Raw genomic sequence first — 27,925 nt, forward strand, 5'->3', positions numbered from 1 at the left:
AGAAGCATTTAGCTGGTTAGGGGGGAAAGAAAATGTCAACTAACAAAATCCTAAATTATATAACACGTCTTCATGAAACCCTTTGGATTCCTTTTACTTTTTGTTTGTTTTCATCAGAAAATATTGAGGCTACACCGAATCTTTAATATTATGTGGAAAGAAAAGAGTTGGTCCCAGGGCGCCGCGCCATGGCTGCCCACTGCTCCTCAGGGATGGTTTAAATGCAGAGAAAGAATCTCACTGTACTAGCTGTATGTGACAAATAAGTACCTTTACCTTTACCTTTTACATAGCCTACTATTAAAATATATTCAAATTGTATCATTTTGTGTAAAATAAAGTTTACAAATGCTACATGTCCCCATTATTTCTTCATTTCTTCCATGACCATGCCAGGCAAAGTACTCTCTTAAAACACTGAGCTGTCTCTTCTGTCTCCTGATGACATAGTGCCTTTTCACCAATCCTGTTCTTGAGGATAGGGACATCTGCTGGCCACGCTCTGATTGTCCCTCCTCACTGCCGGCTGACAGCACACAGCTTATGAGGCGAAGGAGAGAGGGTGAAGCCCACAGCTGGTGTCAGGTCCAGTTCATCCTCTGTGACTCCTGGTGGAGGAGTGAAGCGAAAGTGCTGGAGGAGAGAGGTGAAGAAGAGGAAGAGCTCCATCTTTGCTAGACTCTCTCCGAGACACACCCTGCGACCTGCAAAACAATGAGTAGCAACAGTCGTGTCAATTCAAGGGGAAATCAGCTCTAATCTGTAAAGATGTAAAGAATAAAAACCTGCAGAACTATAAAACATCTATAGTCTTGAGAAAACAAAGGTCAACAAGGTTGTTATACCTGCAGAAAAGGGCATGAAGGCATCTCTGCGGATAAATTTACCCTCCTCATCCAGGAAGTGGGAAGGGTTGAAAGTGTGTGGGCTCTCCCACTCGCTCTCATCATACAGGACAGAGGTAAGAAGAGGAAACACAGTGGTTCCCTGCAGGCAAATAGAAGTGCATTTTCTTAGAATCTGTGGTATATTTTGATGTCGATGCTGATGAAAAGATGACCACTCTGACACGTCTTCTTTGTAGATGGTAAAAAATGGTTTAAGATACAGTGTCAAAAAGCCGAATCTTCGAGAAGCCTCTGGAGCCAATTATGAGACTTCTGGGTCTTGGCCAAAAGTCCTGACCTTATATAGTATGTTCTCTAAAACTCCACCTCTCTAAACAGAAGGAATGATTATTTAATCAATAAGAGTCAGCTGCCACACTGAGTGGTAGCTGATGCCATCAGTTACTTTGGACCTCCTTTTCAGACTTCAGTATTTATGTACTCAAGGCTCAGTAGTAGGTGTCCAGCATGTGTGATAACGTCCGCCCTCACAATTAACCTTCAGGGTAAATTACTTAACATATTAGGAGGTAGAAAATACACTACAAGTCTTAGAATAAACGCACTGTCTTGTCTTCAGGGGTTTTGTGTGGATAAGCACTGACACAGATGAGACACTGACCTCTTTGATGAAGTAGCCCTGGAAGGTGACATCTCTGCTGGTCCTATGAGGGATGGCCATAGGGGCAATGTTGCCAAGTCTCTGTGTCTCATGGATAACAGCGTCAGTGTAGGGCAAGTTCTTCCTGTCCTCTACCCGAACCTGACGGCTTCCTATCACCCTGCTCAGCTCCTCCTGGACCCGGTCTGGAGGGACAAAATAGGACATTGATAAACCAGGGGCCTCTTTAAGCCTCTTAAAGGTCTCGACAATTGTTCAAATATTGTTTACATGGTGAAATGATATACAATTATTATTGCTTTTATTAAATCAAAATTGGAACAAAATCACAAAGACAGGTCTGAACATTTTGAATTCTTATGTTTACTAAATGTGAAGTAAGATGTTAAGCCAGGACCTGAAACCAAGTTTATTTTGTCATTTTTGCCAAGAGGTTATACAACTCAATATGCACAACAAAAATGAAAGACTCACAAATTGCATCTTACTGTACCTTGTATATGTGGATATTTGGCCATAAGCAGCAGACCCCATCTCAGCGTAGCCGCTGTAGTGTCAGTGCCAGCAGCAAACAGGTTTGTTATTGTGAATATCAGGTTTTTCTCATTGTAGTGAGTGTCCCTAATACAGGAGTCCTGAAGGAAATAACACCCACATATTATTAGAAAAGGGCCAAGTATGTCTTTGTGTCAGATGAAAAACATGAAACATGTCATTTTACCTCTTCTTTCTGCTTGCGAATGAGAAAACAGTCCACCAGCCCCCTGCATGTGTGAGGGTTCAGGGTCTCTTTCAACTGCTTGAACAATTCTTTGACATCTCTGACAGTCATTTCCACATTTTTCAATATCAGCTGCCGGTTTTTTATCCACCTGAACAGCCTGGGAAACATGTTGTAAAGCTGTGGAGAGAGAAGAGATGTTTTTTATTAGCTCTCATGTATATGGAGAATTTTCACATCAGTTATTCAACAGTTTAATAATATATATTTTTTAATATCTTATACTGTATATACAATTTCCTCTGGTTCATCCTTTGAAATTTGCCCCAAAGTCCAAATGTGTAACTTATATTTCTCTATCTGTAACAATTTTATCTTGTAAAAAAAAATATATATATATATATATATGTGTATGTATATATCAAATTTGCCAGTTATGAGAGCTTAGTAAAGTCATCTCTCATGTCCTCCCCTTCACACAGCAAACCTGAAGCTCACCTGTATCGATGCAGAGCCTACGATGCGTATTGTCTCATTTGCTCTTCTCACCAAGTTTTTAAATCGAGGGTCATCGTATTCAAATCTGCTCCCATACACAATAGAGGAGATAATATTTGATGTTGCATAATTCACCGGACAAGACGTGTCAAATGATTTCCCTATAAAAGGCCACGAGAAACAAAATGTTATAAGATGATACATTGTAGCACTTGAGGATCAACATAAGGTCATAAGGTAAACGCTAATATGTGGCTTCCTGGCCTGTAAGGAATTGACACTCATTACAAATTCCCACCTTATATATCATAATTGTATATAAATACATTAACAACGTACCTCTGTGATCCTCAAACATTTGGATCAGATACTGGCTCTCTTCCAAGATTTTCTCCTCGGCCACTCTTTTACCCATCCCAAAGTCTCGGAGAGTGGTGATGGAAAAACGTCTCAGCTCTTTCCATGATTCCCCATTTGCAAATAGAATTCCTAATAAACATGCAAAATAAAAAAATATGTACTATGTCATATACAGACATGTGAAAAATTAGGACACCTTATGAAAGCCTGTGTTTAAAAAAAATATATGAGCATATGGATATTTAATATCAATTTAACAATACTGGGAGATTCAAGTAATATAACTAAACATTTAAAACTGAAGAAAACACTTTTTAATGTTTCTCTGTGAAATGGGATTTAAAAAAAAAGAAGTTAGGACACCCCCACATTTATTCCCACTTAAATGGCTAAAATCACACACGGGTGTATCACATCAGGCGCACATCATCTGAACATTGTTACTGAGCTTTTTGAAGGTTAGCCCCATTTAAACCATTTAGTTTGGTGTGATCCTGACTGTTGAAGTGAAAGGGAACCATGGTGACATCGAAAGAGCTGTCTGAGGCCTTCAGAAAGAATATTGCAGCATTTTAGGAGTCTGGTAAGGTATTTAAAAAGATAAGAGGTCCTACCTTTGCTCTCTAACGGCCCAACTGAAGTTTGCCTGAGAGAACATAAGGACTTCTGCTGAAAACCAACTTTGCAAGATCGGGGCCGCCGCCTATGACAAATTAAACTACACAGGCTACACGTTGTAACATTGATGATATATACCGCTCTACTGATTGATTTCTCACCAGCTTCGATGCACATGGCCAGGGTTAGCAAAGCAGCGGAAAAGCAACCGGACTAATAGTTCCTCACACACACACACACACACACACACACACACAGGCTTTCATATGTGTGTTTTTCACATGACTCTATATACTCACTTATGATACATCTACTACACTAAATTTAAAAACACTGAAACTGTTTTTTTGTTTGTTTGTTTTAATGGTAACATAAGACAAAAACAGCACCCGTAATAATTTTGCTGAATGTATAAACAACATAAAGGTGAGTCCTACCATGACCTTGATTGGTTTCATACAATATGGGGGATATTTCTCGTTCTCCAAATTCTTCTGCATAACTGACCAGAGCCTCTTTGACCGTCTTGTATCCAGCCAGGACCACCACTTTTTTGGTCCCTAAGTACACGGTAAATACAGATCCATACTTCTTTGAAAACTGAAAAAATAAAATAAAAATGCAGTCACAGATCAAATCATAGAACGAGTAAACTTTGCAATGTGTTACAAAATGGGAGGATTACGTTCAATTTACCTCAAAGAGGGTTTGGTATGGTCTCTTGAGATCAAGCTGCAACAGGTTACCAAGCAGGGGCAGGGGTCTCGGCCCCGGGGGCTCTCTTCCTATTTCCCCGATGATAAAGCTGCTGGACACAAGGTAGAGGCCGAGCAGGACAGCAGCAGCCCCCAGCAGGGTGGTGGGACTGGAGAACAGGAAGAAAACAACATCATCCAAAAGAGCCATTTGTTGCGCTGCTCTTGTTCTTCTCTGACCGACCCACAGTTGACAACCTGAGCTGCTCTGTGCTCACATAAACAACCGGAATGTCGTTGCAGGTTTAGTTACTAAGCATCTCCCCTCCCCGCCCCTCTGGGCTTTGTTTGCACACACCTCAGATTCACACCTCAGAGGAGTTGCAAAACCGAACAACTCAAACACAAGGCCATGCAGGTTTAACCAGAGTTTTAATCTGACATTTTTGCAGACACACAGGTTCATGGAGGAGTTTCCTTCTTTGATGCCTTTGGCATTGTTTGTCCAATGTTCGATTTTAATCCTAATCCACCATCACGGAGAAACAGCACTGTCTTGTACACTGCTGAAATGTCAAAAAAGCTTTCTACATGACATCAGTGAGTCCAGGTACATCTAATACTGTGGATGACCTGTACTATAGGTGAGATGTTTCATGACATTTCTGCTGATGACCTGTTTACTGTTGTGTGTGTATCTTCAAGAACTCACATGTGTAGACCTAACTGTGTCCAACCATTTGGCTTGGTATTTCAATAAATATCCATCTGTAACCGTTGTGTTTATGAGCTGTGAGGAGTTCAACCAAAACAAGTATGTCTTACTCTGTGTGTAAGGATGTTTTTCCTTTTTTCCTACACCCAGTAGTGATCTTGTGACCTCACTCTGGGAGTTTCAACACTCCTGTTGATTATTGTTGGTCCAGTCTATAGTCTATGTAACATATGCTAGTGAATCAACTACTAAAACATTTACTCACTCCACTGTCATGTAGCTCTGTACAATTAATAAAGAAGCATTCTGAGATTTCTCACAAAACTTTCCTGCTAGCCAGAACATATCATAGACAAGGTTAAAAAAACACTGTATTTTATTCTAGCAAAGTATCTTTGATAAATTGTAAAGCAAAAGTACAAGAGAGTTTGTGGGGAAAAAAAATCCACTGTCATAAATGAGGAGCAGGAATTTACCGTAGCATCTCTATAAACTATAAAATATAAACATATATTCAAATTGTGTTAACTAAAGTTTGCAAATTACATGCCATCCTCATCAATGTCATCTCAGGCAAAAAGTACACTCTTAAAACACTGAGCTGTCACATGCTTTTCTATCTCCTTCACCATGGTCTGGTCTGAGTCTTGAGGGTGGGGACATCTGCTGGCCACGCTCTGATTGTCCCTCCTCACTGCCGACTGACAGCACACAGTTTATGAGGCGAAGGACTGAGGGTTAAGCCCACAGCTGGTGTCAGGTCCAGTTCATCCTCTGTGACTCCTGGTGGAGGAGTGAAGCGAAAGTGCTGGAGGAGAGAGGTGAAGAAGAGGAAGAGCTCCATCTTTGCTAGACTCTCTCCGAGACACACCCTGCGACCTGCAAAACAATGAGTAGCAACAGTCGTGTCAATTCAAGGGGAAATCAGCTCTAATCTGTAAAGATGTAAAGAATAAAAAACTGTTGAACCTGCAGAACTATAAAACATCTAGGCTATTAGTCTTGAGAAAACCAAGCCCAACAAGGTTGTTATACCTGCAGAAAACGGCATGAAGGCATCTCTCCTGATAAATTTACCCTCCTCATCCAGGAAGTGGGAAGGGTTGAAAGTGTGTGGGCTCTCCCACTCGCTCTCATCATACAGGACAGAGGTAAGAAGGGGAAACACAGTGGTTCCCTGCAGGCAAATAGAAGAGCATTTTCTTAGCGTCTTAGAATAAAAGCACTGTCTTGTCTTCAGGGGTTTTGTGTGGATAAGCACTGACACAGATGTGAGACACTGACCTCTTTGATAAAGTAGCCCTGGAAGGTGACGTCTCGACTGGTTTTGTGAGGAAGAGACATGGGGACAATGTTGGCGAGTCTCTGTGTCTCATGGATGACAGCGTCAGTGTAGGGCAAGTTCTTCCTGTCCTCTACCCGAACCTGACGGCTTCCTATCACCCTGCTCAGCTCCTCTTGGACCTGGTCTGGAGCCACAAAATAGGACATTGATAAACCAGGGGCCTCTTTAAGCTTCTTAAAGGTCTCGACAATTGTTCAAATATTTTTTACATGGTGAAATGATATACAATTATAGAAAATAATACATAAATAGATGAATGCAAAAATACATAAAAACACCTGATGAAGTGTGTTTATTTTGCTTACATTATAAAATTAAATCAAAACTGGAACAAAATAACAAAGACGGGTCTGAACATTTTGAATTCTTATGTGAAGTAAGATGTTAAGCCAGGACCTGAAACTAAGTTTATATTGTCATTTTTGCCAAGTGTTTAAAACTAAATATGCACAACAAAAATAAAAGACTCACAAATTGCATCTTACTGTACCTTGTATATGTGGATATTTGGCCATAAGCAGCAGACCCCATCTCAGCGTAGCCGCTGTAGTGTCAGTGCCAGCAGAAAACAGGTTTGTTATTGTGAATATCAGGTTTTTCTCGTTGTAGTGAGTGTCCCTAATACAGGAGTCCTGAAGGAAATAACACCCACATACTATTAGAAAAGGGCCACGTATGTCTTTGTGTCAGATGAAAACATGAAACATGTCATCTTACCTCTTCTTTCTGCTTGCGAATGAGAAAACAGTCCACCAGCCCCCTGCATGTGTGAGGGTTCAGGGTCTCTTTCAACTGCTTGAACAATTCTTTGACATCTCTGACACTCATTTCCACATTTTTAAATATCAGCTGCCGGTTTTTTATGAACCTGAACAGCCTGGGAAACATGTTGTAAAGCTGTGGAGAGAGAGAGATTTTTTATTAGCTCTCATGTATATGGAAAATTAGTTATTCAACAGTTCAATAATATATATATTTTTTTATATCTTATATTTTTTCTCTGGTTCATCCTTTGAAATTTGCCCCAAAGACCAAATTTGTAACTTATATTTCTCTATCTGTAACTATTTTATCTTGTAAAAAAAAAATATATATATATATATATATATATATATATATATATATGTATGTATGTATGTATGTATGTATGTATGTATGTATATATATATATATATATATACACTCATGTCCTCCCCTTCACACAGCAAACCTGAAGCTCACCTGTATCGATGCAGAGCCTACGATGCGTATTGTCTCATTTGCTCTTCTCACCAAGTTTTTAAATCGAGGGTCATCGTATTCAAATCTGCTCCCATACACAATAGAGGAGATAATGTTTGATGTTGCATAATTCACCGGACAAGACGTGTCAAATGATTTCCCTATAAAAGGCCACAAGAAACAAAATGTTATACGATGATACATTGTAGCACTTGAGGATCAACATAAGGTCATAAGGTAAATGCTAATATGTGGCTCTTGGTCCTTATGTCAGTTTCCTGGCCTGTAAGGAAATGACACTCATTACAAATTCCCACCTTATATATCATAATTGTATATAAATACATTAACAATGTACCTCTGTGATCCTCAAACATTTGGATCAGATACTGGCTCTCTTCCAAGATTTTCTCCTCGGCCACTCTTTTACCCATCCCAAAGTCTCGCAGGGTGGTGATGGAAAAACGTCTCAGCTCTTTCCATGATTCCCCATTTGCAAATAGAATTCCTAATAAACATGCAAAATAAAAAGATGCACTATGTCATACATACAGCCATGTGAAGAAAAAAATTAGGACACCCTATGAAAGTAATTTTGCTCTTGTGTTAATGTATAAACAACGTAAAGGTGATCGTGTCCTACCATGACCTTGATTGGTTTCATAAAATATGGGGGATATTTCTCGTTCTCCAAATTCTTCTGCATAACTGACCAGAGCCTCTTTGACCGTCTTGTATCCAGCCAGGACCACCACATTTTTGGTCCCTAAGTACACGGTAAATACAGATCCATACTTCTTTGAAAACTGAAAAAAAATGCAGTCATCAGATCAGATCATGTAAGAACAAGTAAACTTTGCAATGTGTTATAAAATATGAGGATTATGTTCAATTTACCTCAAAGAGGGTTTGGTATGGTCTCTTGAGATCAAGCTGCAACAGGTTACCAAGCAGGGGCAGGGGTCTCGGCCCCGGGGGCTCTCTTCCTATTTCCCCGGTGATAAAGCTGCTGGACACAAGGTAGAGGCCGAGTAGGACAGCAGCAGCCCCCAGCAGGGTGGTGGGACTGGAGAACAGGAAGAAAACAACATCATCCAAAAGAGCCATTTGTTGCGCTGCTCTTGTTGTTCTCCTCCGATCGACCTACACTTGACACTCTGAGCTGCTCTGTGCTCATATAAACAACCGGAATGTCGTTGCAGGTTTAGGGTTACTAGCATCTCCCCTCCCCTCTGGGCTTTGTTTGCACGCTCAGAGGAGTTGCAAAACCGAACAACTCAAACACAAGGTCAGATTTAATCTGACATTTTGGCAGACACACGGGTTCGTGGAGGAGTTCCCTTCTTTGATGCCATTGGCAATGTTTGTCCAATGTGTTAAGGATTTTTATTCAAACTCCACTTCAGTACAGCTTCCACCATTGCTTTATTTTCCAGACATTTTTCCCGGGGCAAGCTACACACGTCACATCCGGGAGCGCACAACAAACATCCTTCAAAATAAAAGTACTGTAGCTACATAACACATTGAGTAAAGGCGCCTTCTTTTACATTAGGCTACTTACTGTAACACAATGTTTGATTTTAATCCTAATCCACCATCACGGAAAAACAGCACTGTTTTGTACATTAAAATGTCAAAAGAAAAAAAAAAAAGCTTTCTATTACATCAGTGAGTCCAGGTAGGCTACAATCTAACCACACAAGAGGATGACCAGGTCATTAAAGCAGAAGTGAGTGATATATTTGTGTTAATATAAGTCTTAAATAGTTATATCTTCCGACAGCAATCACTTACATAGAGTGTTTGGACTGAAACACGGGTCTCTCAGTCCCTCTGCTCTGCTCTGAGCCGAAGAGAAAACATTTATCGTATCCTACAGTTTTTATCCAATGAGGAGAGAGAACGGCATGCAGGGCTGTGTGTGCAGCCAAGGAACGCCGTGAATGTGGTGACGTAGCGACGAGGACTGTTATGGTGCGTTCAAGGAAACTCGTATTTTTCCGACCGTGAAGTGGTACCAGTTCGATCTGGTACGAGTTCACCGGTCGGAAGTTACGAGTGGCCGTTATAGTGACTTTCACCGGTAAAACAGGTCGGAAAAACACGAGTGGGTTGCCTGGAACGCTACAAAGTCGTAAGTTTTGACTTGAAGCTGTAATTTACGATTTCAAAAGCCTGCCTGGAACGCAGCATTAGCGAAAACGACCGGATCACTCACTTCTGCTTTAATTTGTATTCAGCATTTGAAGAGCAGGTGACATGAAAAAAACAAAATGCTGTAAATGAAATAAAGCAGTTAAACAATTGATTAAAGTGAGTGCTTTTTGCGTTTCTGTAAGATATTAAGTGTTCTGTTACCATCTTCTCCACTAATGAGCCTTTTTATTGCATTTTCTGGACAGAGCAGTTCTACATTGAAGATGTTACTGTACAGTTTGACCACTGCATATTGACACATCTATTGGTTTTCATTTGTTTTAGAAGTATAGCACTGTTGGATGAATTCAGGAATAATGTGTTGTCATCCTGTGTCTCTCTCTCTCTCTCACACACACACACACACACACACACACACACACACACACACACAGAATGCATAGCTGCAGCAAAACAAAAAAAAGTTTCAGAAACAGCTCAAAGGTCAGAGCAGTCTTCCTGTTGGTCTACATCAATACATCAATCACATTCAGCCTGATATTTTCTTAACTCAACACCTGTTTTTAATAGCTATGGGGTACCGAATGTAACATTTTAGTTACAGTTTTATCGCTGATATATTGTGAGTATTTAGCTCACCTTACATTCAGCTCTTCTTTTCTTTTTGCAAAAAAAAGAAAACATATTATATACAATTGCTATAAATAAAGCATAAATCTACTGCATCTTTTGAATAACAAAATCACTGGGGTGTCATTTAGCTCAGTTGGTAGAGCAAGCGCTATATATAGCAATATGGACATTGAGACTGTCCCAAAGATGCTTTGCTTGGGTGTAGCCTATATAGCAAACGTGCTAAGACACGTCATATTGCCTATCAACAGCTCCGTCATCTCTTATGTCGCAAGGAAGATGGCTTTAGTTTTGACTTTGCCTTTTGGCGCCAGCATGCATGCCTCCACCATCATCAAGGCCGCTTTGCAAACTGTTTGCAAACATATTAAGAGACGACACAACGGAGTTCTTTGTTTGACTGGGGAGAACTGGCACAAAGGCAGGCCATCAGTCATTTATTAAGATTTGCTTCACCTGGTGCACTGGTGTCAGTATGAGGGCACATTCAAGAGCAGTAGCAGACATTTTGCAACAGTTTAACACAAACTAAAACAGGACTGAGACTTCTCACAAAACTATCCTGCTAGCCAGGACATATAATAGACAAGGTTAAAATAACTCTTTGTATTTTTCCATCAGCTACTGAGCTACACAAAGTTTTTAATATATAGAAGGAAAACCAAAAAGGATCTAATTTAATTTACAGACTATAAATGTAATTTCTACCATTTTCTGGCAAAGTATCTTTGATAAATTGTAAAGCAAAAGTACAAGTGAGTTTGTGAAAAAAAAATCCACTGTGATAAATGAGGAGCAGGTATTTACAGTAGCATCTCTATAAACTATAAAATATACATATATTCAAATTGTGTTAACTGAAGTTTGCAAAGTACATAACATCCTCATCATGCCATCTCAGACAACGTACACTCTTAAAACACTGAGCTGTCACATCAATCAATCAATCAATCAAACTTTATTTATATAGCACTTTTCATGCATGGACATGCAACCCAAGGTGCTTCACACATAAAAAAGAAATAGAAACATAGAAAAAACAATCACAATCACAATTCTGTCTCCTTCACCATGGTCTGGTCTGAGTCTTGAGGGTGGGGACATCTGCTGGCCACGATCTGATTGTCCCTCCTCACTGCCGACTGACAGCACACAGTTTATGAGGTGAAGGAGTGAGGATTACACCCACATCTGGTGTCAGGTCCAGTTCATCCTCTGTGACTCCTGGTGGAGGAGTGAAGCGAAAGTGCTGGAGGAGGGAGGTGAAGAAGAGGAAGAGCTCCATCTTTGCTAGACTGTCTCCGAGACACACCCTGCGACCTGCAAAACAAAGAGTAGCAACAGTCGTGTCAATTCAAGGGGAAATCAGCTCTAATCTGTAAAGATGTAAAGAATAAAAACCTGTTGAAACTGCAGAACTATAAAACATCTATAGTCTTGAGAAAACCAAGCCCAACAAGGTTGTTATACCTGCAGAAAACGGCATGAAGGCATCTCTCCTGATAAATTTACCCTCCTCATCCAGGAAGTGGGAAGGGTTGAAAGTGTGTGGGCTCTCCCACTCGCTCTCATCATACAGGACAGAGGTAAGAAGGGGAAACACAGTGGTTCCCTGCAGGCAAATAGAAGAGCATTTTCTTAGCGTCTTAGAATAAAAGCACTGTCTTGTCTTCAGGGGTTTTGTTTGGATAAGCACTGACACAGATGTGAGACACTGACCTCTTTGATAAAGTAGCCCTGGAAGGTGACGTCTCGACTGGTTTTGTGAGGAAGAGACATGGGGACAATGTTGGCAAGTCTCTGTGTCTCATGGATGACAGCGTCAGTGTAGGGCAAGTTCTTCCTGTCCTCTACCCGAACCTGACGGCTTCCTATCACCCTGCTCAGCTCCTCTTGGACCCAGTCTGGAGCCACAAAATAGGACATTGATAAACCAGGGGCCTCTTTAAGCTTCTTAAAGGTCTCGACAATTGTTCAAATATTGTTTAGAGATAACCTGCTTTAACCATTTAAAGCAGGTTATCTCTAAATCAGTATAAATAGATACCGTAACTATACTTTAGTAAAATGACTTCTTTTATTAATTTATTCTTTTCTTTCATGCATTTCATTTTCTGTTTTTCTGCAAAAATCAAAAAAAGGCTCCCGTGTGGCCCCTGTGCCTTCAGGTGTGTTGAGACCTTTTACTCATTTTCTGTTTTTCTGCGTGGTGAAATGATATACAAATAACGAAAAGAATATATAAATAAATGCATGAATATACATGCAAAAATACAGAAAAAAAAACATTTTTCATGACCAAAATGCTTTTATATTGTTTAACTTGTTTACTTACTTTCATATTTTCTAATTTATTATAATTTAGTGGTCCTCATATCTTACATTTTCTCAACAAAAGGTCTTTCTACAAACAAATATATTTGTTACAGACTAGAGAAATGAAGATCCTTGAAACTGGCAAACCACCAAAAAAATCTACTCTTTGAACAGAATTGAGGAATTGAGACGTTCAGCCAGGAGCTGAAACCAAGTTTATTTTGCCATTTTCTTTGCCGGGTGATGTAAAAGGCACCCACAGGAGAAAACTTTACTTTCAAAACAAAAGATGAAAGACCCACATCTTACTGTACCTTGTATATGTGGATATTTGGCCATAAGCAGCAGACCCCATCTCAGCGTAGCCGCTATAGTGCCACTGCCGGCACCTATCAAGTTGGACACTGTAGATATCAGGTTTTTCTCACTGTAGTGAGTGTCCCTAACACAGGAGTCCTGAAGAAAATAACACCCACATATTATTAGCCCTCTATTGCATAGTGGGTTACACTAACATTTGACATGTAAACATCATTGTGTGGGGCTCCCCGAAGACTGTCTTTTATTCCGAATTTTGGAAAATTTTCATCAAATAAAAAATTGAAATCACTATCTGGGGAAAGTAAACTTTATTTTTTTAACATTTAATTAAGTTTTGATGTAATAGTATTTTTGTAATATGCTAAAATACATTTGTTGCCATATGGCAACAGTATATGGAAAATTCCTGGTGCATTCAACCTAATGGAGTCTCATTGACTTACATAGCATGAACCTACCCTGAGACTATGTTTACAACCTTTGCTTATAAGGTAAAAACATCTATCTAAATGGACTTGCACTTATATCTTCTAGATAACTGTGAAATGAAATAAAATGAGTGATTGAATGTACTTCATTGAGACGGGTTCCAGGTTCTCAGACATTTTAGATAACTGTTGAAATTATACAATGTTTTTACTGTATAAATGTTTGTTGTTGTTGGTTGAGTATGAGATGGATTTGTTGAGTGTTGCTTTAAAATAAATTCGTTTTTGGTCAAAAATTTTGATTTTATGGTACTTTCCACGATTGCATATTGTTGCCATATGGCAACAATTTACCAACGACCTCCCTTTAAAATAAAATTAAGATTTTTTTTTTATATTTCTGTTATTTAGACAATTTTAAGTAATAAAAACATGCAAAACATGAAACGTGAAACATGTTGTCTTACCTCTTCTTTCTGCTTGCGAATGAGAAAACAGTCCACCAGCCCCCTGCATGTGTGAGGGTTCAGGGTCTCTTTCAACTGCTTGATCAATTCTTTGACATCTCTGACAGTCATTTCCAAATTTTTCAATATCAGCTGCCGGTTTTTTATCCAACTGAACAGCCTGGGAAACATGTTGTAAAGCTGTGGAGAGAGAGAGATGATTTTTATATGGAACACTTTCCATCATGATCATGACTATTTCCTATTTTAGCTTGCTGTGGAAATTGATGTAAATCATCTTTGCCAGTTATGAAGCTAAGGATCACCTGTATTGTTGCAGACCCTGTGAGGCTTATCTTCTCGTTTGCTCTTCTCAACCAGTTTTTAAATCGAGGGTCATCGTATTCAAATCTGCTCCCATACACAATGGAGAAGAGAACATTGGTTGTTGCACGAACAGCCGGAAAAGATGTGTCAAATGGTTTCCCTATGGGAAACAAATACATGAATGTCAAGTCACTTTAGTTCTTGACCCCTTAGATAAGGTCAACATGTAATATGTGGCTCTTGGTCCACATGTCAGGTTTCCTGGCCTGTGATGACACTCATTACAAATTCCAACCTCTTTTATTATTATTGTATATGAGAACACATTCATACCTTTGTGCTCCTCAAACATTTGGATCAGATACCGACTTTCCTCCAAGATTTTCTCCTCGGCCACTTTTTTAACTATCAAAAAGTCATGGAGGGTGGTGAGGGCAAAATGTCTCATCTCTTTCCACGATTCTCCATTTGCAAACAGAATTCCTATCAAACATGCAAAATAAAAAGAGATGTAGTATTTCATGGATATATTATAACATCATACTCCATACACTGAAACTAATGAAAAGGTAGTAGTATGATACTGATGACAAATACAAAGCCCTTAGTGATCATATTCTTGTGTTAATTTATAAAAGAAAAAAAAGTAAAGGTGAGTCTTACCGTGACCTTGATTGCTGTCATAAAATAAGGGGGTTATTTCTCGTTCTCCAAATTCTTCTGCATAAATGACCAGAGCCTCTTTGACCGTCTTGTATCCAGCCAGGACCACCACTTTTTTGGGCCCCATGTACACGGTAAATAAAGATCCATATTTCTTTGAAAACTGAAAAATATAAATTAAAAATCGTATTTGTCATTTATCCATCGATAATTGAAACGAGTTAACTTTGTAATGTGTTACAAAATGGCTATGGGATTGTGTAAGTGTTAAACTTACCTCAAAGAGGGTTTGGTGTGGTCTCTTGAGATCAAGCTGCAACAGGTTACCAAGCAGGGGCAGGGGTCTCGGCCCCGGGGGCTCTTTTCCTACCTTGGAGATTAGGCTGGTGGACACAAGGTAGAGGCCGAGCAGGACAGCAGCAGCCCCCAGCAGGGTGGTGGGACTGGAGAACAGGAAGAAAACAATATCATCCAAAAGAGCCATTTGTTGTGCTGCTCTTGTTCTTCTCTGACCGACCCACAATTGACAACCTGAGCTGCTCTGTGCTCACACAAATAATTGAAATGTCGTTGCAGGTGTGATTATAAGCATCTCCCCTCCCTTCTGGGCTTTGTTTCCAAACACCTACACATCTCATAGGAGTGGCAAATCTAGACAACTATTAGACAAGGTTGTGATTTAATCTGACATTATAGCAGACATTGAGGCGTTCTGTTCTTTAATGCCATTGGCAATGTTTGTCCAATGTTCGTTTTTAGTCTTAATCCGCCATCATGGAGAAACAGCTTCGTCTTGTACATTGCTGAAATGTCAATAAAGCTTTAGCAGGATAATTACTAAATAACATCAGTGATTCCAGGTACATATTTTATCGCACATTAGACTTTGGACGACCTGTAGGTGAAATATTTCATGACAGTTCTGCTGATGACTGGTTTACTGTGGTTTGTGTATCTTCAAGGACTCACATGTGTAGACTTAACTGTGTCCAACCATTTTGGCTTGGTATTTCAAAAAATATCCATCTGTAACCGTTGTGTTTATGAGCTGTGATGAGTTCAACCAAAACAAGCATGTCTTATTTTGTGTGTAAGGATGTTTTTTCTTATTTCCTACACCCAGTAATCATCTTGTGACCTCACTCTGGGAGTTTCAACACTGTTGATTATTGTTGGTCTAGTCTAGTGGTAGTCTATGTAACCTATGCTAGTGAATCAACTAAAACATTTACTCACTCCACTGTCAAGTTTCAACACTCATCTTGATAGTTGTTGGTCGAGTCTAGTGGTGTACAATACAAATCCCATCAGAGCAAACTGAGGGGCAGCTGCACCATAGCCAACACTGACCACAAAAATGTTTTTTTTTTAACCATAAATTTGAATTCAGCATTAGCAAAGCTGTCTGAGCTTTATTCACCTCCATTAGGCTACTGATTTATTTCTTCTTCTTTTTTTCCTGGGACACAGTGTTTACAAGGCTCTGGCCAACAAAGCACTTGAGAGAGGAGTGAGTGATGCCACACAGTGAAATGTGGATTTGAATTTGCTTTGCTTTCACTTTTTATTTTTGCCTGTAAATAAATGCACAGTGCACTCCGTCATTAAAAACAAAACAAAACAAAAAACATGTTTGTTGCTGGAAAAATAGGACCCCACACTGGTGTTTGCTTCCATTTGCATAGAGCATTATTTAATTTAAAAAGGATAGCGATACATCTACAGTCGACAAGTTCAGTTCCATGGTACGGTACAGTACACAGTTACATTGATGTAAATTCCCTTTTTATATGATACACTGTATTTCAGTAAGTAGAACTCAAATCTTTCAGTATCAGCAGTGCAAATCTTTCCACATATTTCCAACTACACTTCCAACATTGCATTTGATTCAAGTTATAACATGTAATGAGACATGAATTGTGCAACCACACAAATGAATGTAACAAAGGTCAAAATTAAAAGGTTAACAACCCATAGGCCACATATCAGTGTCTTGATGGAATGTAAGTCTCTACTTTTTTTCCCCACAAAGATCAGGTGACATGAAAATTACAAAACGCTGTAAATTATATCAAGCAGTTTAAAAAAAAAGTTGATTAAAGTGAGTGCTTTTTGCTTTTGTGTAAGACATTAAGTACATTCATCTCCTGTGAAGCCAGAATGATTTCGAGTAGGAGTTTGATCACAAGCATGAAATCTGATTGTTTTTTCATCTCAGGTTAGAATATTGATCTTTAACACAGACAACAGGCAAGGACAGGATATGAGATCCGTCTCTCAATATGTATAGGTTTCTTTGGGTGGGTGGGGGGCGCTGTCTATGAATGCTATCCAGAATATTCCTACAGAATACATACATCTTTTTACAGATACAAACAAGGCTTTGGGAATGTGAAAAATGGGCACGTTCTGAGTTGAATGAAAGAGGAACAAACACTGCGCTGATCATTCTTCCTTAAAACAAGGCATCTGTTTGTGTGCAGAGGACAGTGTTCAGTGTTACCATCTGCTCCACTACTGGGCCTTTTCTTAATTTTTATTTTTTTTTATTGCATTTCTGGATGTTCCCCTAAAGCAGGAGGAGCAGCTCTATGTTGAAGATGTTACAGCTTGACCACTGCACACTGACAATCTATGGGTTTTCATTTGTTTGTTAAGAACTATGATAGCACTGTTTTTGTATAGTCTGGATTCAGGAATAATGAGTCGTCATCCTCTCTCTCTCTCACACACACACACAAACACAGATTTAAACACATTCACACACACACACACAGAGAGAATGCATAGCTGCAGGAAAAAGAAACAAAATGGTTCAAAAACACCTCAAATGTCATCGTAGTCTTCCTGTTTGAGATCTACATCGATCACATTCAGCTTGATATTATCTGAAGTCAAGACCTGTTTTTAATGCAACAGCACCAACTGACAGAAATCTTCTGTCACACAATGAGTTGTTCTTTATAGCTCCTAAATAAACTGTTATCTACATAATCTGTTGCTATTACCTGTTTGGCAGCAAAATAAATCAGAAAATCATTGGTTCATGGACAATGGAGGCATAATAAAATGTATTCAGACTGGACCTAATGTATTCTGAAGGTTAATCCTCAGCAGAGAGGACACTCAGTGTTCCCAGAATCATGCGCTTAATTGGTAAGTTGTATTTTATGCATGCATTCATTGATGAGCCAAAAACAGCCTTGATAGAAAGAGCGAGCTCTGGTCTGGTCTAAATTAGTCAGTGGTTTTTAGCTTCATGAACACGCCACATTATTTACATCCTGTATAGGGCAAATATAAAGGAAAGATAAAGAACCTTCTTTAGTAAGATAAGGCGCAAAAGGTGTGCAACAATTTCATAAACGTACCAAACAAAGTGGTTCATTCTCTTGTGATGATTGATGATCACCAAAACAATGTTCAAATTCCTGGAAACAAAATCATATCATGAAATAAAATTATAAATAACAAAAAAGACAAGTACACAGAAAAGTGCGCACACGCACACACACACACACACACACACACACACAGACACACACAAATAACCCTGTCACGTTCAATTCAGAGTAGTGGTTGTATCTAGTGAGTGGTGTCATTGTCTTTGACCTCACTAAAAAGGTGCAGAGTTCCTTACTTGGTATAAACAAGATCTCCTTCATGTCATAATCCAGTTTTCCTACTTTCTCGTCACATAACAACAATAAGGACGGTATGAATGACCCAACAAAGACACATCAACAGGATACGGTAGTAGAAATGCTGAAGTTGATCTTTTGCAGACTGGCCCAGTGTGTGTGTGTTTCTGTGCGAGTGTGTGTGTGTGTGTGTGGTAGTTGGTCTCCGTATAAATGGAGCTGGAGGTAAACGGCGCTCTGCTCCAGCCTGTTCACACAACTTCTGTGTGTGACTGAGACGGGTCCATGTACACAGGTCCTACACACAGACACACACGCACTGTAGTTAATGGACCAGGGACGGACTCCTACTTCCTCCCGCTCTCTGTGCAGTGCTGGAACTGAGCAAAGCTGAGGAACACCTGCTCCAGTGAGATCTGGCTCACACAGTAGTCTTCAATGCGGTACTTCTCTTTGGCTGCCTCCAAAGTACCAAACACCTGAGTGGGTGAGAGTGGAGAGCGGGGAGTGAGTGGGTGGGTGTCACCTGAGGCTTTCTGCCAAGATCACCGTTCATTTCAAGCTGCAGTAAGCATCTTTTGAATAATGAAAACACAGATACTTATATTGCATTACTACGTCTGTGCACATACAACCACAGTATATTATTTTTTATGCACATTTCTACCTATTGAATTTAACTTAACTAACATCTGTGATAGTTTTAGAAACCATCATTCTTAGCTCACAAGGTGGAGACTTGACTTAACAGAAGTAAGAAGGTGACCAGGAGCACTTCCTGGCTAAATAACCTTAAATGTAAAATAATACGGTTACTTCAAAGTTGCTGTGAATTATTTTGTCCACTAGAGGGAGATCAGACACAGCACGAGTGCAGGAAAGGATTGTTTTTTTTTCTGTATTTTAATCCTCTAAGCTTTTTTAAATATGCAGACTGTTTCAGTACCTGAGCCCAGGTCAGTGTTTTGTCAGTCAGATGATAGTGCACCATTCCCTGGTGTTCATCCTTCAGCTGACTTCCTGTGGTGGGAGGCATAAACACGGTTAGATCTACTTTGATATTCTCAGGACATTGAACTGGTTTATGTAGAGCAATAAAAAACCTAAATCAAAACATTTTTGACATGACAACATGATCATACACTGTTTCATGTACAGAGTCCTAAATGTAAATGTAGGTGCTACCACAATACAACATTTGCTTCTATTTTTCTATTGTTTGCAATTATACACCTGAAGTTACAAGTCATTTTTAATAATTATTGTGGTTCAAATGAATGTTGACTGTGCGCCTCTGACCTGGAAAAGTGCTTTCGATAAAGTCTTTAAATAGCTGCAGGTCACTGTCCTCCAAGTCGGTTTCTATGTGCACTTTAGCCAGCAGCGTGTAGCCACTGCCAAACTTGCTCTTCAGGTGTTGGGGACTCCCGAGGCATTTGATCTGACCGTTGACCATCACTGCCAGCCTGGTGCACAGGGCCTCACACTCCTCCATACTGATGAGAGAGCAGATTGGGGCGGCAAGTGTGAGCATCGTTGTCATCATCATCTTAATTTGCTTTTCATATATTAAGATGACTGATTTAACCAGATAGCCACAGGTGGATACAATTACAGAACCGAAATTGGTAACACTTTAGATTAGGGAACACATATTCACCATTAACTAGGTGCTTATTAATATGCATATAAGTAGCTTATTAGCTCCTTATTAGTAATTATTAAGCACATATTAACACCTTATTCTACATAGCCTTATTCTACCTCTATTACACCATGAATTAAGATTTTTCCTGATATTAACTCCTAATTATTGCTTATTCATTGTAAATTAATGCATTAATGCTATACTAATTCAGAGTGATAAAGGAAGAACTGACCCTGTACAAGGCCCCAATAACCCACTGGTTATTCATCATTATTCAGAAACAACAATGCATTCATTTACAATGAATAAGCGATAATTGGGAGTTAATATCAGGAAAAATCTTAATTCATGGTGTAATAGAGGTAGAATAAGGCTATGTAGAATAAGGTGTTAATATGTGCTTAATAATTACTAATATGGAACTAGTAAGCTACTTATATGCATATTAATAAGCACCTTATAATGGTGAATATGTGTTCCCTAATCTAAAGTGTTACCCAGAAATTATGTAATTTCTTAAATTATCATATTACTATTATTAGTACTTGTAATACAACAAAAACTGGCTGGTGTTAATGTTATATTACACACTCTAAGTCGCACCTATGAGAAGTGATGATTATGGCCTTGCCAGACTCCCGTGTACGTGTAACAGCGTCCCACAGCAGCCTCCTGGCCACAGGGTCCATCCCAGTCGAAGGTTCATCCAGGAAGATGACCGGGGGCCCACCAATCAGAGCCATGCCTGCACTCAGCTTCCGCTTGTTACCGCCGCTGCGTATGTGGATGATGACATATTATTTTCCCACACATGCTCAACAACATGGAGCGATGTCTCTGATTTTTTTCATCCCGTTTACCCACCTGTAACTGCGGACCAGTTTATCAGCGTGAGGCTCGAGCAGCAGCGACCTGAGGACGTTCTCCACGCAGCCGGACACGTACTTCTCTGGTATTCCTCTGAGCCTGGCATACATACTGAGAGTTTCTCTTCCTGTCATGTGATCCAATACAGCGTCAAACTGAGGACAGTAACCAATCCGCTGCTGCACCTGCAATGCAGAGATAAAAGTTCCCCTCACATTTCTGTTTTGAAGATTTTGTCACTTGAAGAATGAGCGAAGACGAGCGAAGACCATTCGTCTTTGCCCTCGTATCCTTCTCTTCCTACCTTCTTAATGTCCCTCAAGATGCTGTAGCCATCAATGTAAGCATCCCCAGAGGTGACGCTCTCATCACCTGTCAGCATCTTGAAGGTGGTGGTCTTCCCTGCTCCATTGAAGCCCAGGAGACCAAAACACTCCCCTTTTCCAACAGCTAGAGACAACCTGTCCACAGCCAGAAGATTCGCTCCACTGCTATACACCTGAGGAGAAGAGATAACCGTGAGTCTATACCACCTTTTCATATCTCACTGAGACCCGCACCTCTAGAGTCACACATGCTGAAACGCTGAAGACTCCTGTCTCACCGTTTCAAAAAATATGTATTTATGCACACAATGAAAAGTCTCCTGTATACCTTGCTGAGCTCCTGCAGTATGAGGGGGCTACCAACCATAGACTCTACGATCGCCTGGCACTCAAGGACCCTCTTTCTCTCTTCGGCTACATCTCTGTCCTCTGGATGGAGTGCTGCATCCTCTATTAGAGGGAACTGAAATACACACACACACCAATAAAAACAATCCAAATGTATATAAAAAGAACAGAGAAAATAAGACATCATCCCCACCTTACAGTAAGAAGGTCCATGTAAATATACAATAGCTCACTACATAACAGCAGTGTACAAGGGGCTGAAATGAGAAATTTATGGCATGTATAAACACACCGGCGAAACAAATATTTTTTATTCCTGAGAAGAAATGCCCATCATGATTTCCTTTAGTGAAAAGGTCAGATAGATTAATGAGACCAAGATGCTCAATTTCATCATAAATGAGAAGCTGAAACAAGGCAGATTTATTTAAGAGTTGTTGTTTTTTTTAGTGATGTGCTTTGTCTGTTCTCCTTACATTTAAACAAATCTACATTAACAGACTAAATCATTTACTGTATTTTGTCCTTTTTTTTTTAAGTATATTTTTTGGCTTTTTTTTGCCTTTATTAGATAGCACATAGTGAGATAGACAGGAAAGGGGGAGGCAGAGAAAGGGGGAATGACATACAGGAAAGGTCTGCCCGACGCGGGATTCGAACCGGGGACGCCTGCGTTGAGGACTGTAGCCTCTTTAACCACTGCGCCACGCACCGACCCATGTATTTTGTCCTTTTACAACCACTATTTAAGTTGTATTCAATATATTCAAGCTGTCTTTGAAAAGGCTTTCCTAAGAGACCTCAAAAGCAGTTCAAGCTATGGTTGCAAGAAAATTTGATTTAAAAAATAAACAAATAAAAGTAAGAAACACAAACCTACAGGAAAACAGGAAAACTGTTCATAGGTCACACAGTGGGTTGTACCTGTTTGCGTCTTCTGCCCAGGGAGGTGATGATTCGCCAGAGAGTGCGGACACACTGCAGCTCGATGACGAACAGGAGAATAATGAAGACCACTCCCTGAACTGAAAAGGCCACGAGGAAGCGTCCTACACCAGGCTCCGCCATTGAGAAGTAGTTAGTCTGGTACGTGATGTCTGAAACCAGAGAAACCATGTATTTGTTTAACTGTCCTGGTTACAACATGACATTGTTTACTGTAAACTTCAGAGAACCTTTTGAATGGTGAAATTAAAATCCAAGTGAAATGGAATCATTTGGTGAAAACTGGTAAAGCAACACCCGTTATTTAAAATATATCATTATTTATATAACCAGTGTCACTATAAGATGAAACACCATTACTATTATGACACGTGTTATTCTGCCAGCAACATGAGTCATCATTATATCCTCACACAGTGTATCACGCTGTTGGTACATCACATCTTCACTGTTTTATCACGAATAACACACACAGTAACATCTCTATGGCAAAAGCAATGACTTAATTATTTTCTGAAGCTAGACACAGGCAGCACTCACTTAGCATTTTGCAGAACGCCTGACTGAGATAACTGGAGGAACAAAACGTGTTCAGTTCGTAGTTCTGGTAGAACTGGCTGAAGGACATGCCCAGGCAGTAGTTTGGGAAGATCAGGAAAACCTTGTCCAGCAAGTGCGACAGGTCCTGCAGGTGCAACTCTGGAGACAGGAAACAGACAAAAGGAACGATGAGGAAACATTTATTTTTATGCGTTTTCTCCATGCTCTGTTACTGGTTGTCTGTAGTTGCTAGGCTAACGTGTTTCTCCAAGTCTGTGTGTAGTGTGTCCTCTAGACGAGTTTTAGCTTGTGTACCTTTTTGAGCTCTTCAGCTAGTCAGCCCAAAAAAGGGCTTATTAGCCTGTTTTAACTTTGACTGGTTTCAGACGAACCATGTAATACATTTTGCTGCTACAGAGGAAATGAATTCCTGAGGAGAAACATGCAGAAGAGGACTGGGGGGCATAATATTTCAAACAGCCAATAATTACCAGAATCAGAGAATCTCACGCTGAGACGCTCAAACAGTGAATGTGAAAAACTGAGAAACTTATTCAGACTTCTTCAAGAGTTTGAATGAGTGAGTTTGAGAGTGACAGATAGAAGAACAGAAGATCTGGCTGCACCTGCAAAGATGTTTGGACGGGCTACACAATGATTAGGACTTTTTTCTTTTTGCAGTATAGCAGTATCTCAGAAAAATTTGCTGAGAATTCACTTGAAGGGTGATCCCTATCTTCAGCTGAGTGAAACAGTTGAGTTGTGTTATAATCTTATATTCTGCCCAGTGTGGTGATTTAAGACACTTCCCTCTTACCTGGGATGGTCATGATGGTGACAGCCAGGAAGGTGGCCGTGCCAGAGATCATGTTGAAGATGGTGAGTCGAGTGTAGGCAGTAGCAGCAGTGGAGAAGAAAAAGCTGAGCAGGTACATTAGAGGCACAACGGCCCAGCCATAGAGCAGCAGCAACAGCAACACGTCCACCAAGTGGTTGTCCTCCACAAACGCCTTGACTCCAAACGCTTGGAATACCACCTGAGACCAAAACACACATGAAGACATGAGAGTGAACCGTTCACATCACCTTCACGCTTTACGGCAGTGGCTCAGGCAGTAGAGCGGGTCGTCCAATAGTCATGTGTGTCGCCTGGTGCGATCATTCAATGTTGCTGTTCTTTTTTATTTTCAAACTGCGGATCATCAGTGAGTCCACGACAAATTTCCCTACAGGGACAATTAAAGTGTATGAAATGAAAAATGAAATCAGAGGGTTGGAGGTTCGAATCCCGCTCTCTCCCAGTCTGTGAATGTGTATGAGTGATCATGGTGGTGGTCGGAGGGGCCGTTTGGTGCACACTGGCAGCCACGCTTCTGTCAGTCTGCCCCAGGGCAGCTGTGGCTATAGATATAGCTCAGATGTAGCTGTGGTATGAATGAATAATGGTTACTGTAAGTGCTTTGGGTATTGGGTAACAATAGAAAAGCGCTATATAAATGTAATCCATTAGTATTATTAATACTATCCACAAGTTTCCGAACGTCATCTATGGTCGAAACTGGAAGCCGGTTTTGCATTTCATGGTTTTCAGTCGTTTTTCATAGTTGCAGTAAACGCAGGGATCTATTAATGCTGGCTTTTAACACGGATGTCAATTTGTGTGATATCCATTGTTAAAAGCCTCTGTGATGATGAAAAAAAATCCATGCATTTACCACGACTACCGAAACCATGGAAACTAAAATTCCACCGGAAGAGCAAAACCGGCTTACATTTTTGACGTTCGGAAAAAGGTGGATACTACTGCACTAGTACTCCTGCAGTAGTGTCAGTATCCTAACCCCCCCCCCCCACAAGTAATATCCGATGTCGTTCTCACCAACATGAGGAGACAGGGCAGCAGGAAGTTGACCAGGTCCCAGAGCAGCGCAGAGAACCAGAAGTTTGACAGGTAGACGCCGCTGACCTGCTGCACATGCTTGGACTTGATGGAAGACTCTGTAACGAGCAGCAGGGCGAAGGTGCTGGCCAGGGAGGCCATGCCATACATCAGGTTGATGGCGATGGCAAAACCTGTCTTGCCCCTGAAGAGGGAAAGAAAGATTGACATAGTTAGTGCTGAAAAGATTGGAAGAAGTGACAAGTGATTGATGACAGGAGGACCTTGTGGAGAGAGGCCGATATTGAGTTGAGTATTAAGGGAGGGGTTGGGGGGGGGGGGGGGGGGGGGGGGGGGGGGCACTGAATCCAAGCGTTTCAGAACGAAGCAGGAAAGAGTCAGAATGGTACATAGACAGCTTGTATGTGATAAGTATGGAGTTTTTTTATCGATCGAAACTTTCAATAGTGCTCCACTGGGGTCCAATATCATATTAAAAGCCCCTGATATGAGCATAACAGAAATTAGACAGGAGTTTATTCAGCTGCATGATCATTTTCAACAATGTCGTTTTTGGTGTTGATGCATTGGAAACAAGTTGTGAATCAGACTGTAAACCTGACATATAATGACTTACTACTACTACTACTATTACTACTAATTTGGCAGATTTGCAAGAAAACATTTTCTTATTTACACATCCAGCAGTTAGGAGACAACATTATCCCTTTTTCAATATTCACTCAATATTCAGTCTCCACCACCTCTTGAATAAATGACTGAATGAAAGAAAGTCCCTTTCCCTTTTGCTACTAATGCTGAGAAGAGATTGCTAGGACCACTTTTGTTTGATGAAATAAGGGCAAACATGACATGACCTCGCTCACATCAAACACTGTCATTTGATGCACTGTTAAAAATATTGATTTAAGGCGCTTTAATCAATCTATTTGACTTGTTCTTTTCTGTATAATCGCTACACAAAATGGCTTGGAGTCTAAACTCTTTTCTAGTGTCTTTCCTAGTTCTTCTCTATACAAACCTACTTAAAATCTGTCAATTTCTGATGGACTGATGAAGTTTTTGATATTACACAAACTGTTCTCCACCCCTCCTGTACTCACTCTGTGAGCTGGCTCTGGGCGACCTCAGACAGGTTGCGTGGCATGGGGTAATTGCCCGTCAGGATGGAAGCGTTGGGGCCTGCTAGAAGTTTGAACAGAGCGTTGTCCATCATCATGAGAGCCGTGGCAGGTGTATGGTAGCCCTCGTTGTTGAAGTAGGCCGTTGCTTCAGCGTACTTGTGGCCTCGGAAAGCAGCGCCCACGACACAGCGCTCATTAAAGCTGCCGCCCTCTTCCTCTGCCTGGGTCAGGATGTAGTCGGCGAAGTCTGAGGGGGACAAGAGATAACTGGTGGTCAGTAAATACTCAGCTAAGCGGTCAAGTCGAGCCCCTGTCTTGCTGTGCTTACCAGTGATGTTGACGAGCTGGCCTAGCTGGGCAGAGAGCTGTGAGTTGTATGCATTAGCCAGGGCGGAGGCCAGGGGGCCCGCCCCCGGCTGCAGAGCCAGAGGGACCCTGGTGGAGCCGTAGCGACTGAGCGCCAGCTTCAGCTGAGGAGCATTCTGGTGATTGGGAAAGGTGCGTGCCACAACTAACGCCACAACCGTGAAAACCAAAGGGACTAGGAACTGTGCCACCATCACTTTCCAGTTTCTCCAGCTGTACAGCGCCCTCTTCAGGAACATGGCGTAGAACTGCTGCAGGTGCAATCTGACCTGCAGGAGGAGGAAAGGGGAAGTGAAATGTCAGCTGCGTGAATGATATGCAAAATAAAACACAACTAGCATCAGTTTCCTTCCTCTTATCTCACCCCTGTGTTCAGTTTGATGTTAGAACAGTCCTCCGAGATGAGTGTGCCGCTGTCTGTGAAGTCGGTGATGTCAGTCATGCCGCTGATGCTGCTGGCATCGTCTGTGGTCCAGTCATGGGACCGCCTCTCATGTTGGTACTGCAGGGCTGGCAGCTGGATAGCCTGGATGTCCAAACTGGAATCTACCAACTTTCCCACTCTGAAAACACAAAATTACACAGTTATTGTCCACTAACTCACTGACAGCATCAAAACTAGATAAATAATCATGCAGAAATGTATTTTCTGAAATTAAGGTAGAGCACATAACTCAAAATGCACCAAGAGTGACATGCTGCTGTACAAATCCAAGTATTTACTAGGGGGCAGATAGGGGCAGATCCAACTATATTGGACACTCACATCTCACCCGATACTGATTCTTTATAAGCTAGTCTTATGTGCCTATAAGTCCTTTCTACTTTCTTTATCTGTGAAATTTAAAAAAAAATGAAGTAAAAATATGAACAAACTAACTTGGTATTAATAATTAAAGTGAAAGAAATAACTAAATAAAACAGCATTTATGGCAGCAGTGCTACAATCTAACTGACAAGTCATTTTCCAGAGCTGCAATACACTGACAACCAAAAGGAAGCTAAAAGCTACACGACCAAATGTTCAAATAGAAACTTTCCTTAGCGATGTGTTTGATGTTTGGCGTGTAGCATTTATGGCCACGATGCGATGGTGGACTCTCGCAGTGTGATCTGTAAATAATGAGGCCTGCTGTGACACAAACAATCTCGGTAGCGCCAATTACAGTGCCATACGCTCGTGCTGGTTGAAGTAGCGTGCAGCTCTAGCCTTCTGCAGTGGCAGCGCTCTTGTGCTCGTT

The 27,925-nt window shown here is 40.6% G+C and overlaps 3 protein-coding genes across 3 annotated transcripts in view; all 3 read right to left on the bottom strand.

The window, feature by feature from the left end:
- Positions 1 to 265: 265 nt before the first annotated feature.
- LOC310989481 (cytochrome P450 2K1-like) lies at positions 266 to 4,707 on the bottom strand. Its single transcript, XM_083976552.1, has 9 exons — positions 4,403 to 4,707; positions 4,144 to 4,306; positions 3,068 to 3,217; positions 2,729 to 2,889; positions 2,231 to 2,410; positions 2,003 to 2,144; positions 1,510 to 1,694; positions 846 to 987; positions 266 to 704 (listed from the first exon to the last, which is right to left on the bottom strand). The coding sequence occupies exons 1-9, from the start codon at positions 4,610 to 4,612 to the stop codon at positions 517 to 519; spliced, it is 1,521 nt and encodes a 506-aa protein (XP_083832678.1). The 5' UTR covers positions 4,613 to 4,707; the 3' UTR covers positions 266 to 516.
- A 160-nt stretch (positions 4,708 to 4,867) lies between these two features.
- The window catches only part of abca3b (ATP-binding cassette, sub-family A (ABC1), member 3b), a 40,848-nt gene continuing 17,790 nt past the window's right edge, over positions 4,868 to 27,925 (bottom strand). The window contains exons 18-40 of the mRNA XM_083976556.1: positions 27,049 to 27,247; positions 26,647 to 26,953; positions 26,298 to 26,565; positions 25,174 to 25,378; positions 24,112 to 24,331; positions 23,295 to 23,453; positions 22,734 to 22,906; positions 21,790 to 21,924; positions 21,440 to 21,634; positions 21,133 to 21,320; positions 20,872 to 21,042; positions 19,920 to 20,116; positions 19,567 to 19,640; positions 18,972 to 19,099; positions 8,580 to 8,688; positions 8,326 to 8,488; positions 8,041 to 8,190; positions 7,683 to 7,843; positions 7,179 to 7,358; positions 6,952 to 7,093; positions 6,401 to 6,585; positions 6,152 to 6,293; positions 4,868 to 5,995 (exon numbers count right to left, since the gene is read on the bottom strand). Of these exons, the coding sequence (XP_083832682.1) occupies positions 5,808 to 5,995; positions 6,152 to 6,293; positions 6,401 to 6,585; positions 6,952 to 7,093; positions 7,179 to 7,358; positions 7,683 to 7,843; positions 8,041 to 8,190; positions 8,326 to 8,488; positions 8,580 to 8,688; positions 18,972 to 19,099; positions 19,567 to 19,640; positions 19,920 to 20,116; positions 20,872 to 21,042; positions 21,133 to 21,320; positions 21,440 to 21,634; positions 21,790 to 21,924; positions 22,734 to 22,906; positions 23,295 to 23,453; positions 24,112 to 24,331; positions 25,174 to 25,378; positions 26,298 to 26,565; positions 26,647 to 26,953; positions 27,049 to 27,247 (4,039 nt within the window). The 3' untranslated portion in view covers positions 4,868 to 5,807. The remainder of the gene's footprint in view (positions 5,996 to 6,151; positions 6,294 to 6,400; positions 6,586 to 6,951; positions 7,094 to 7,178; positions 7,359 to 7,682; positions 7,844 to 8,040; positions 8,191 to 8,325; positions 8,489 to 8,579; positions 8,689 to 18,971; positions 19,100 to 19,566; positions 19,641 to 19,919; positions 20,117 to 20,871; positions 21,043 to 21,132; positions 21,321 to 21,439; positions 21,635 to 21,789; positions 21,925 to 22,733; positions 22,907 to 23,294; positions 23,454 to 24,111; positions 24,332 to 25,173; positions 25,379 to 26,297; positions 26,566 to 26,646; positions 26,954 to 27,048; positions 27,248 to 27,925) is intronic.
- On the bottom strand, positions 11,608 to 15,460 carry LOC310989484 (cytochrome P450 2K1-like; the record flags this gene model as incomplete). Its single annotated transcript, XM_083976555.1, has 9 exons — positions 11,608 to 11,795; positions 11,946 to 12,087; positions 12,195 to 12,379; positions 13,106 to 13,247; positions 14,008 to 14,187; positions 14,313 to 14,473; positions 14,647 to 14,796; positions 14,977 to 15,139; positions 15,254 to 15,460. 9 exons carry the CDS (start codon positions 15,458 to 15,460, stop codon positions 11,608 to 11,610), a joined length of 1,518 nt encoding a protein of 505 aa, XP_083832681.1.

Source organism: Trachurus trachurus, assembly GCF_905171665.1.
Source record: "Trachurus trachurus genome assembly, chromosome: 8".
NCBI lineage: Eukaryota > Metazoa > Chordata > Actinopteri > Carangiformes > Carangidae > Trachurus > Trachurus trachurus.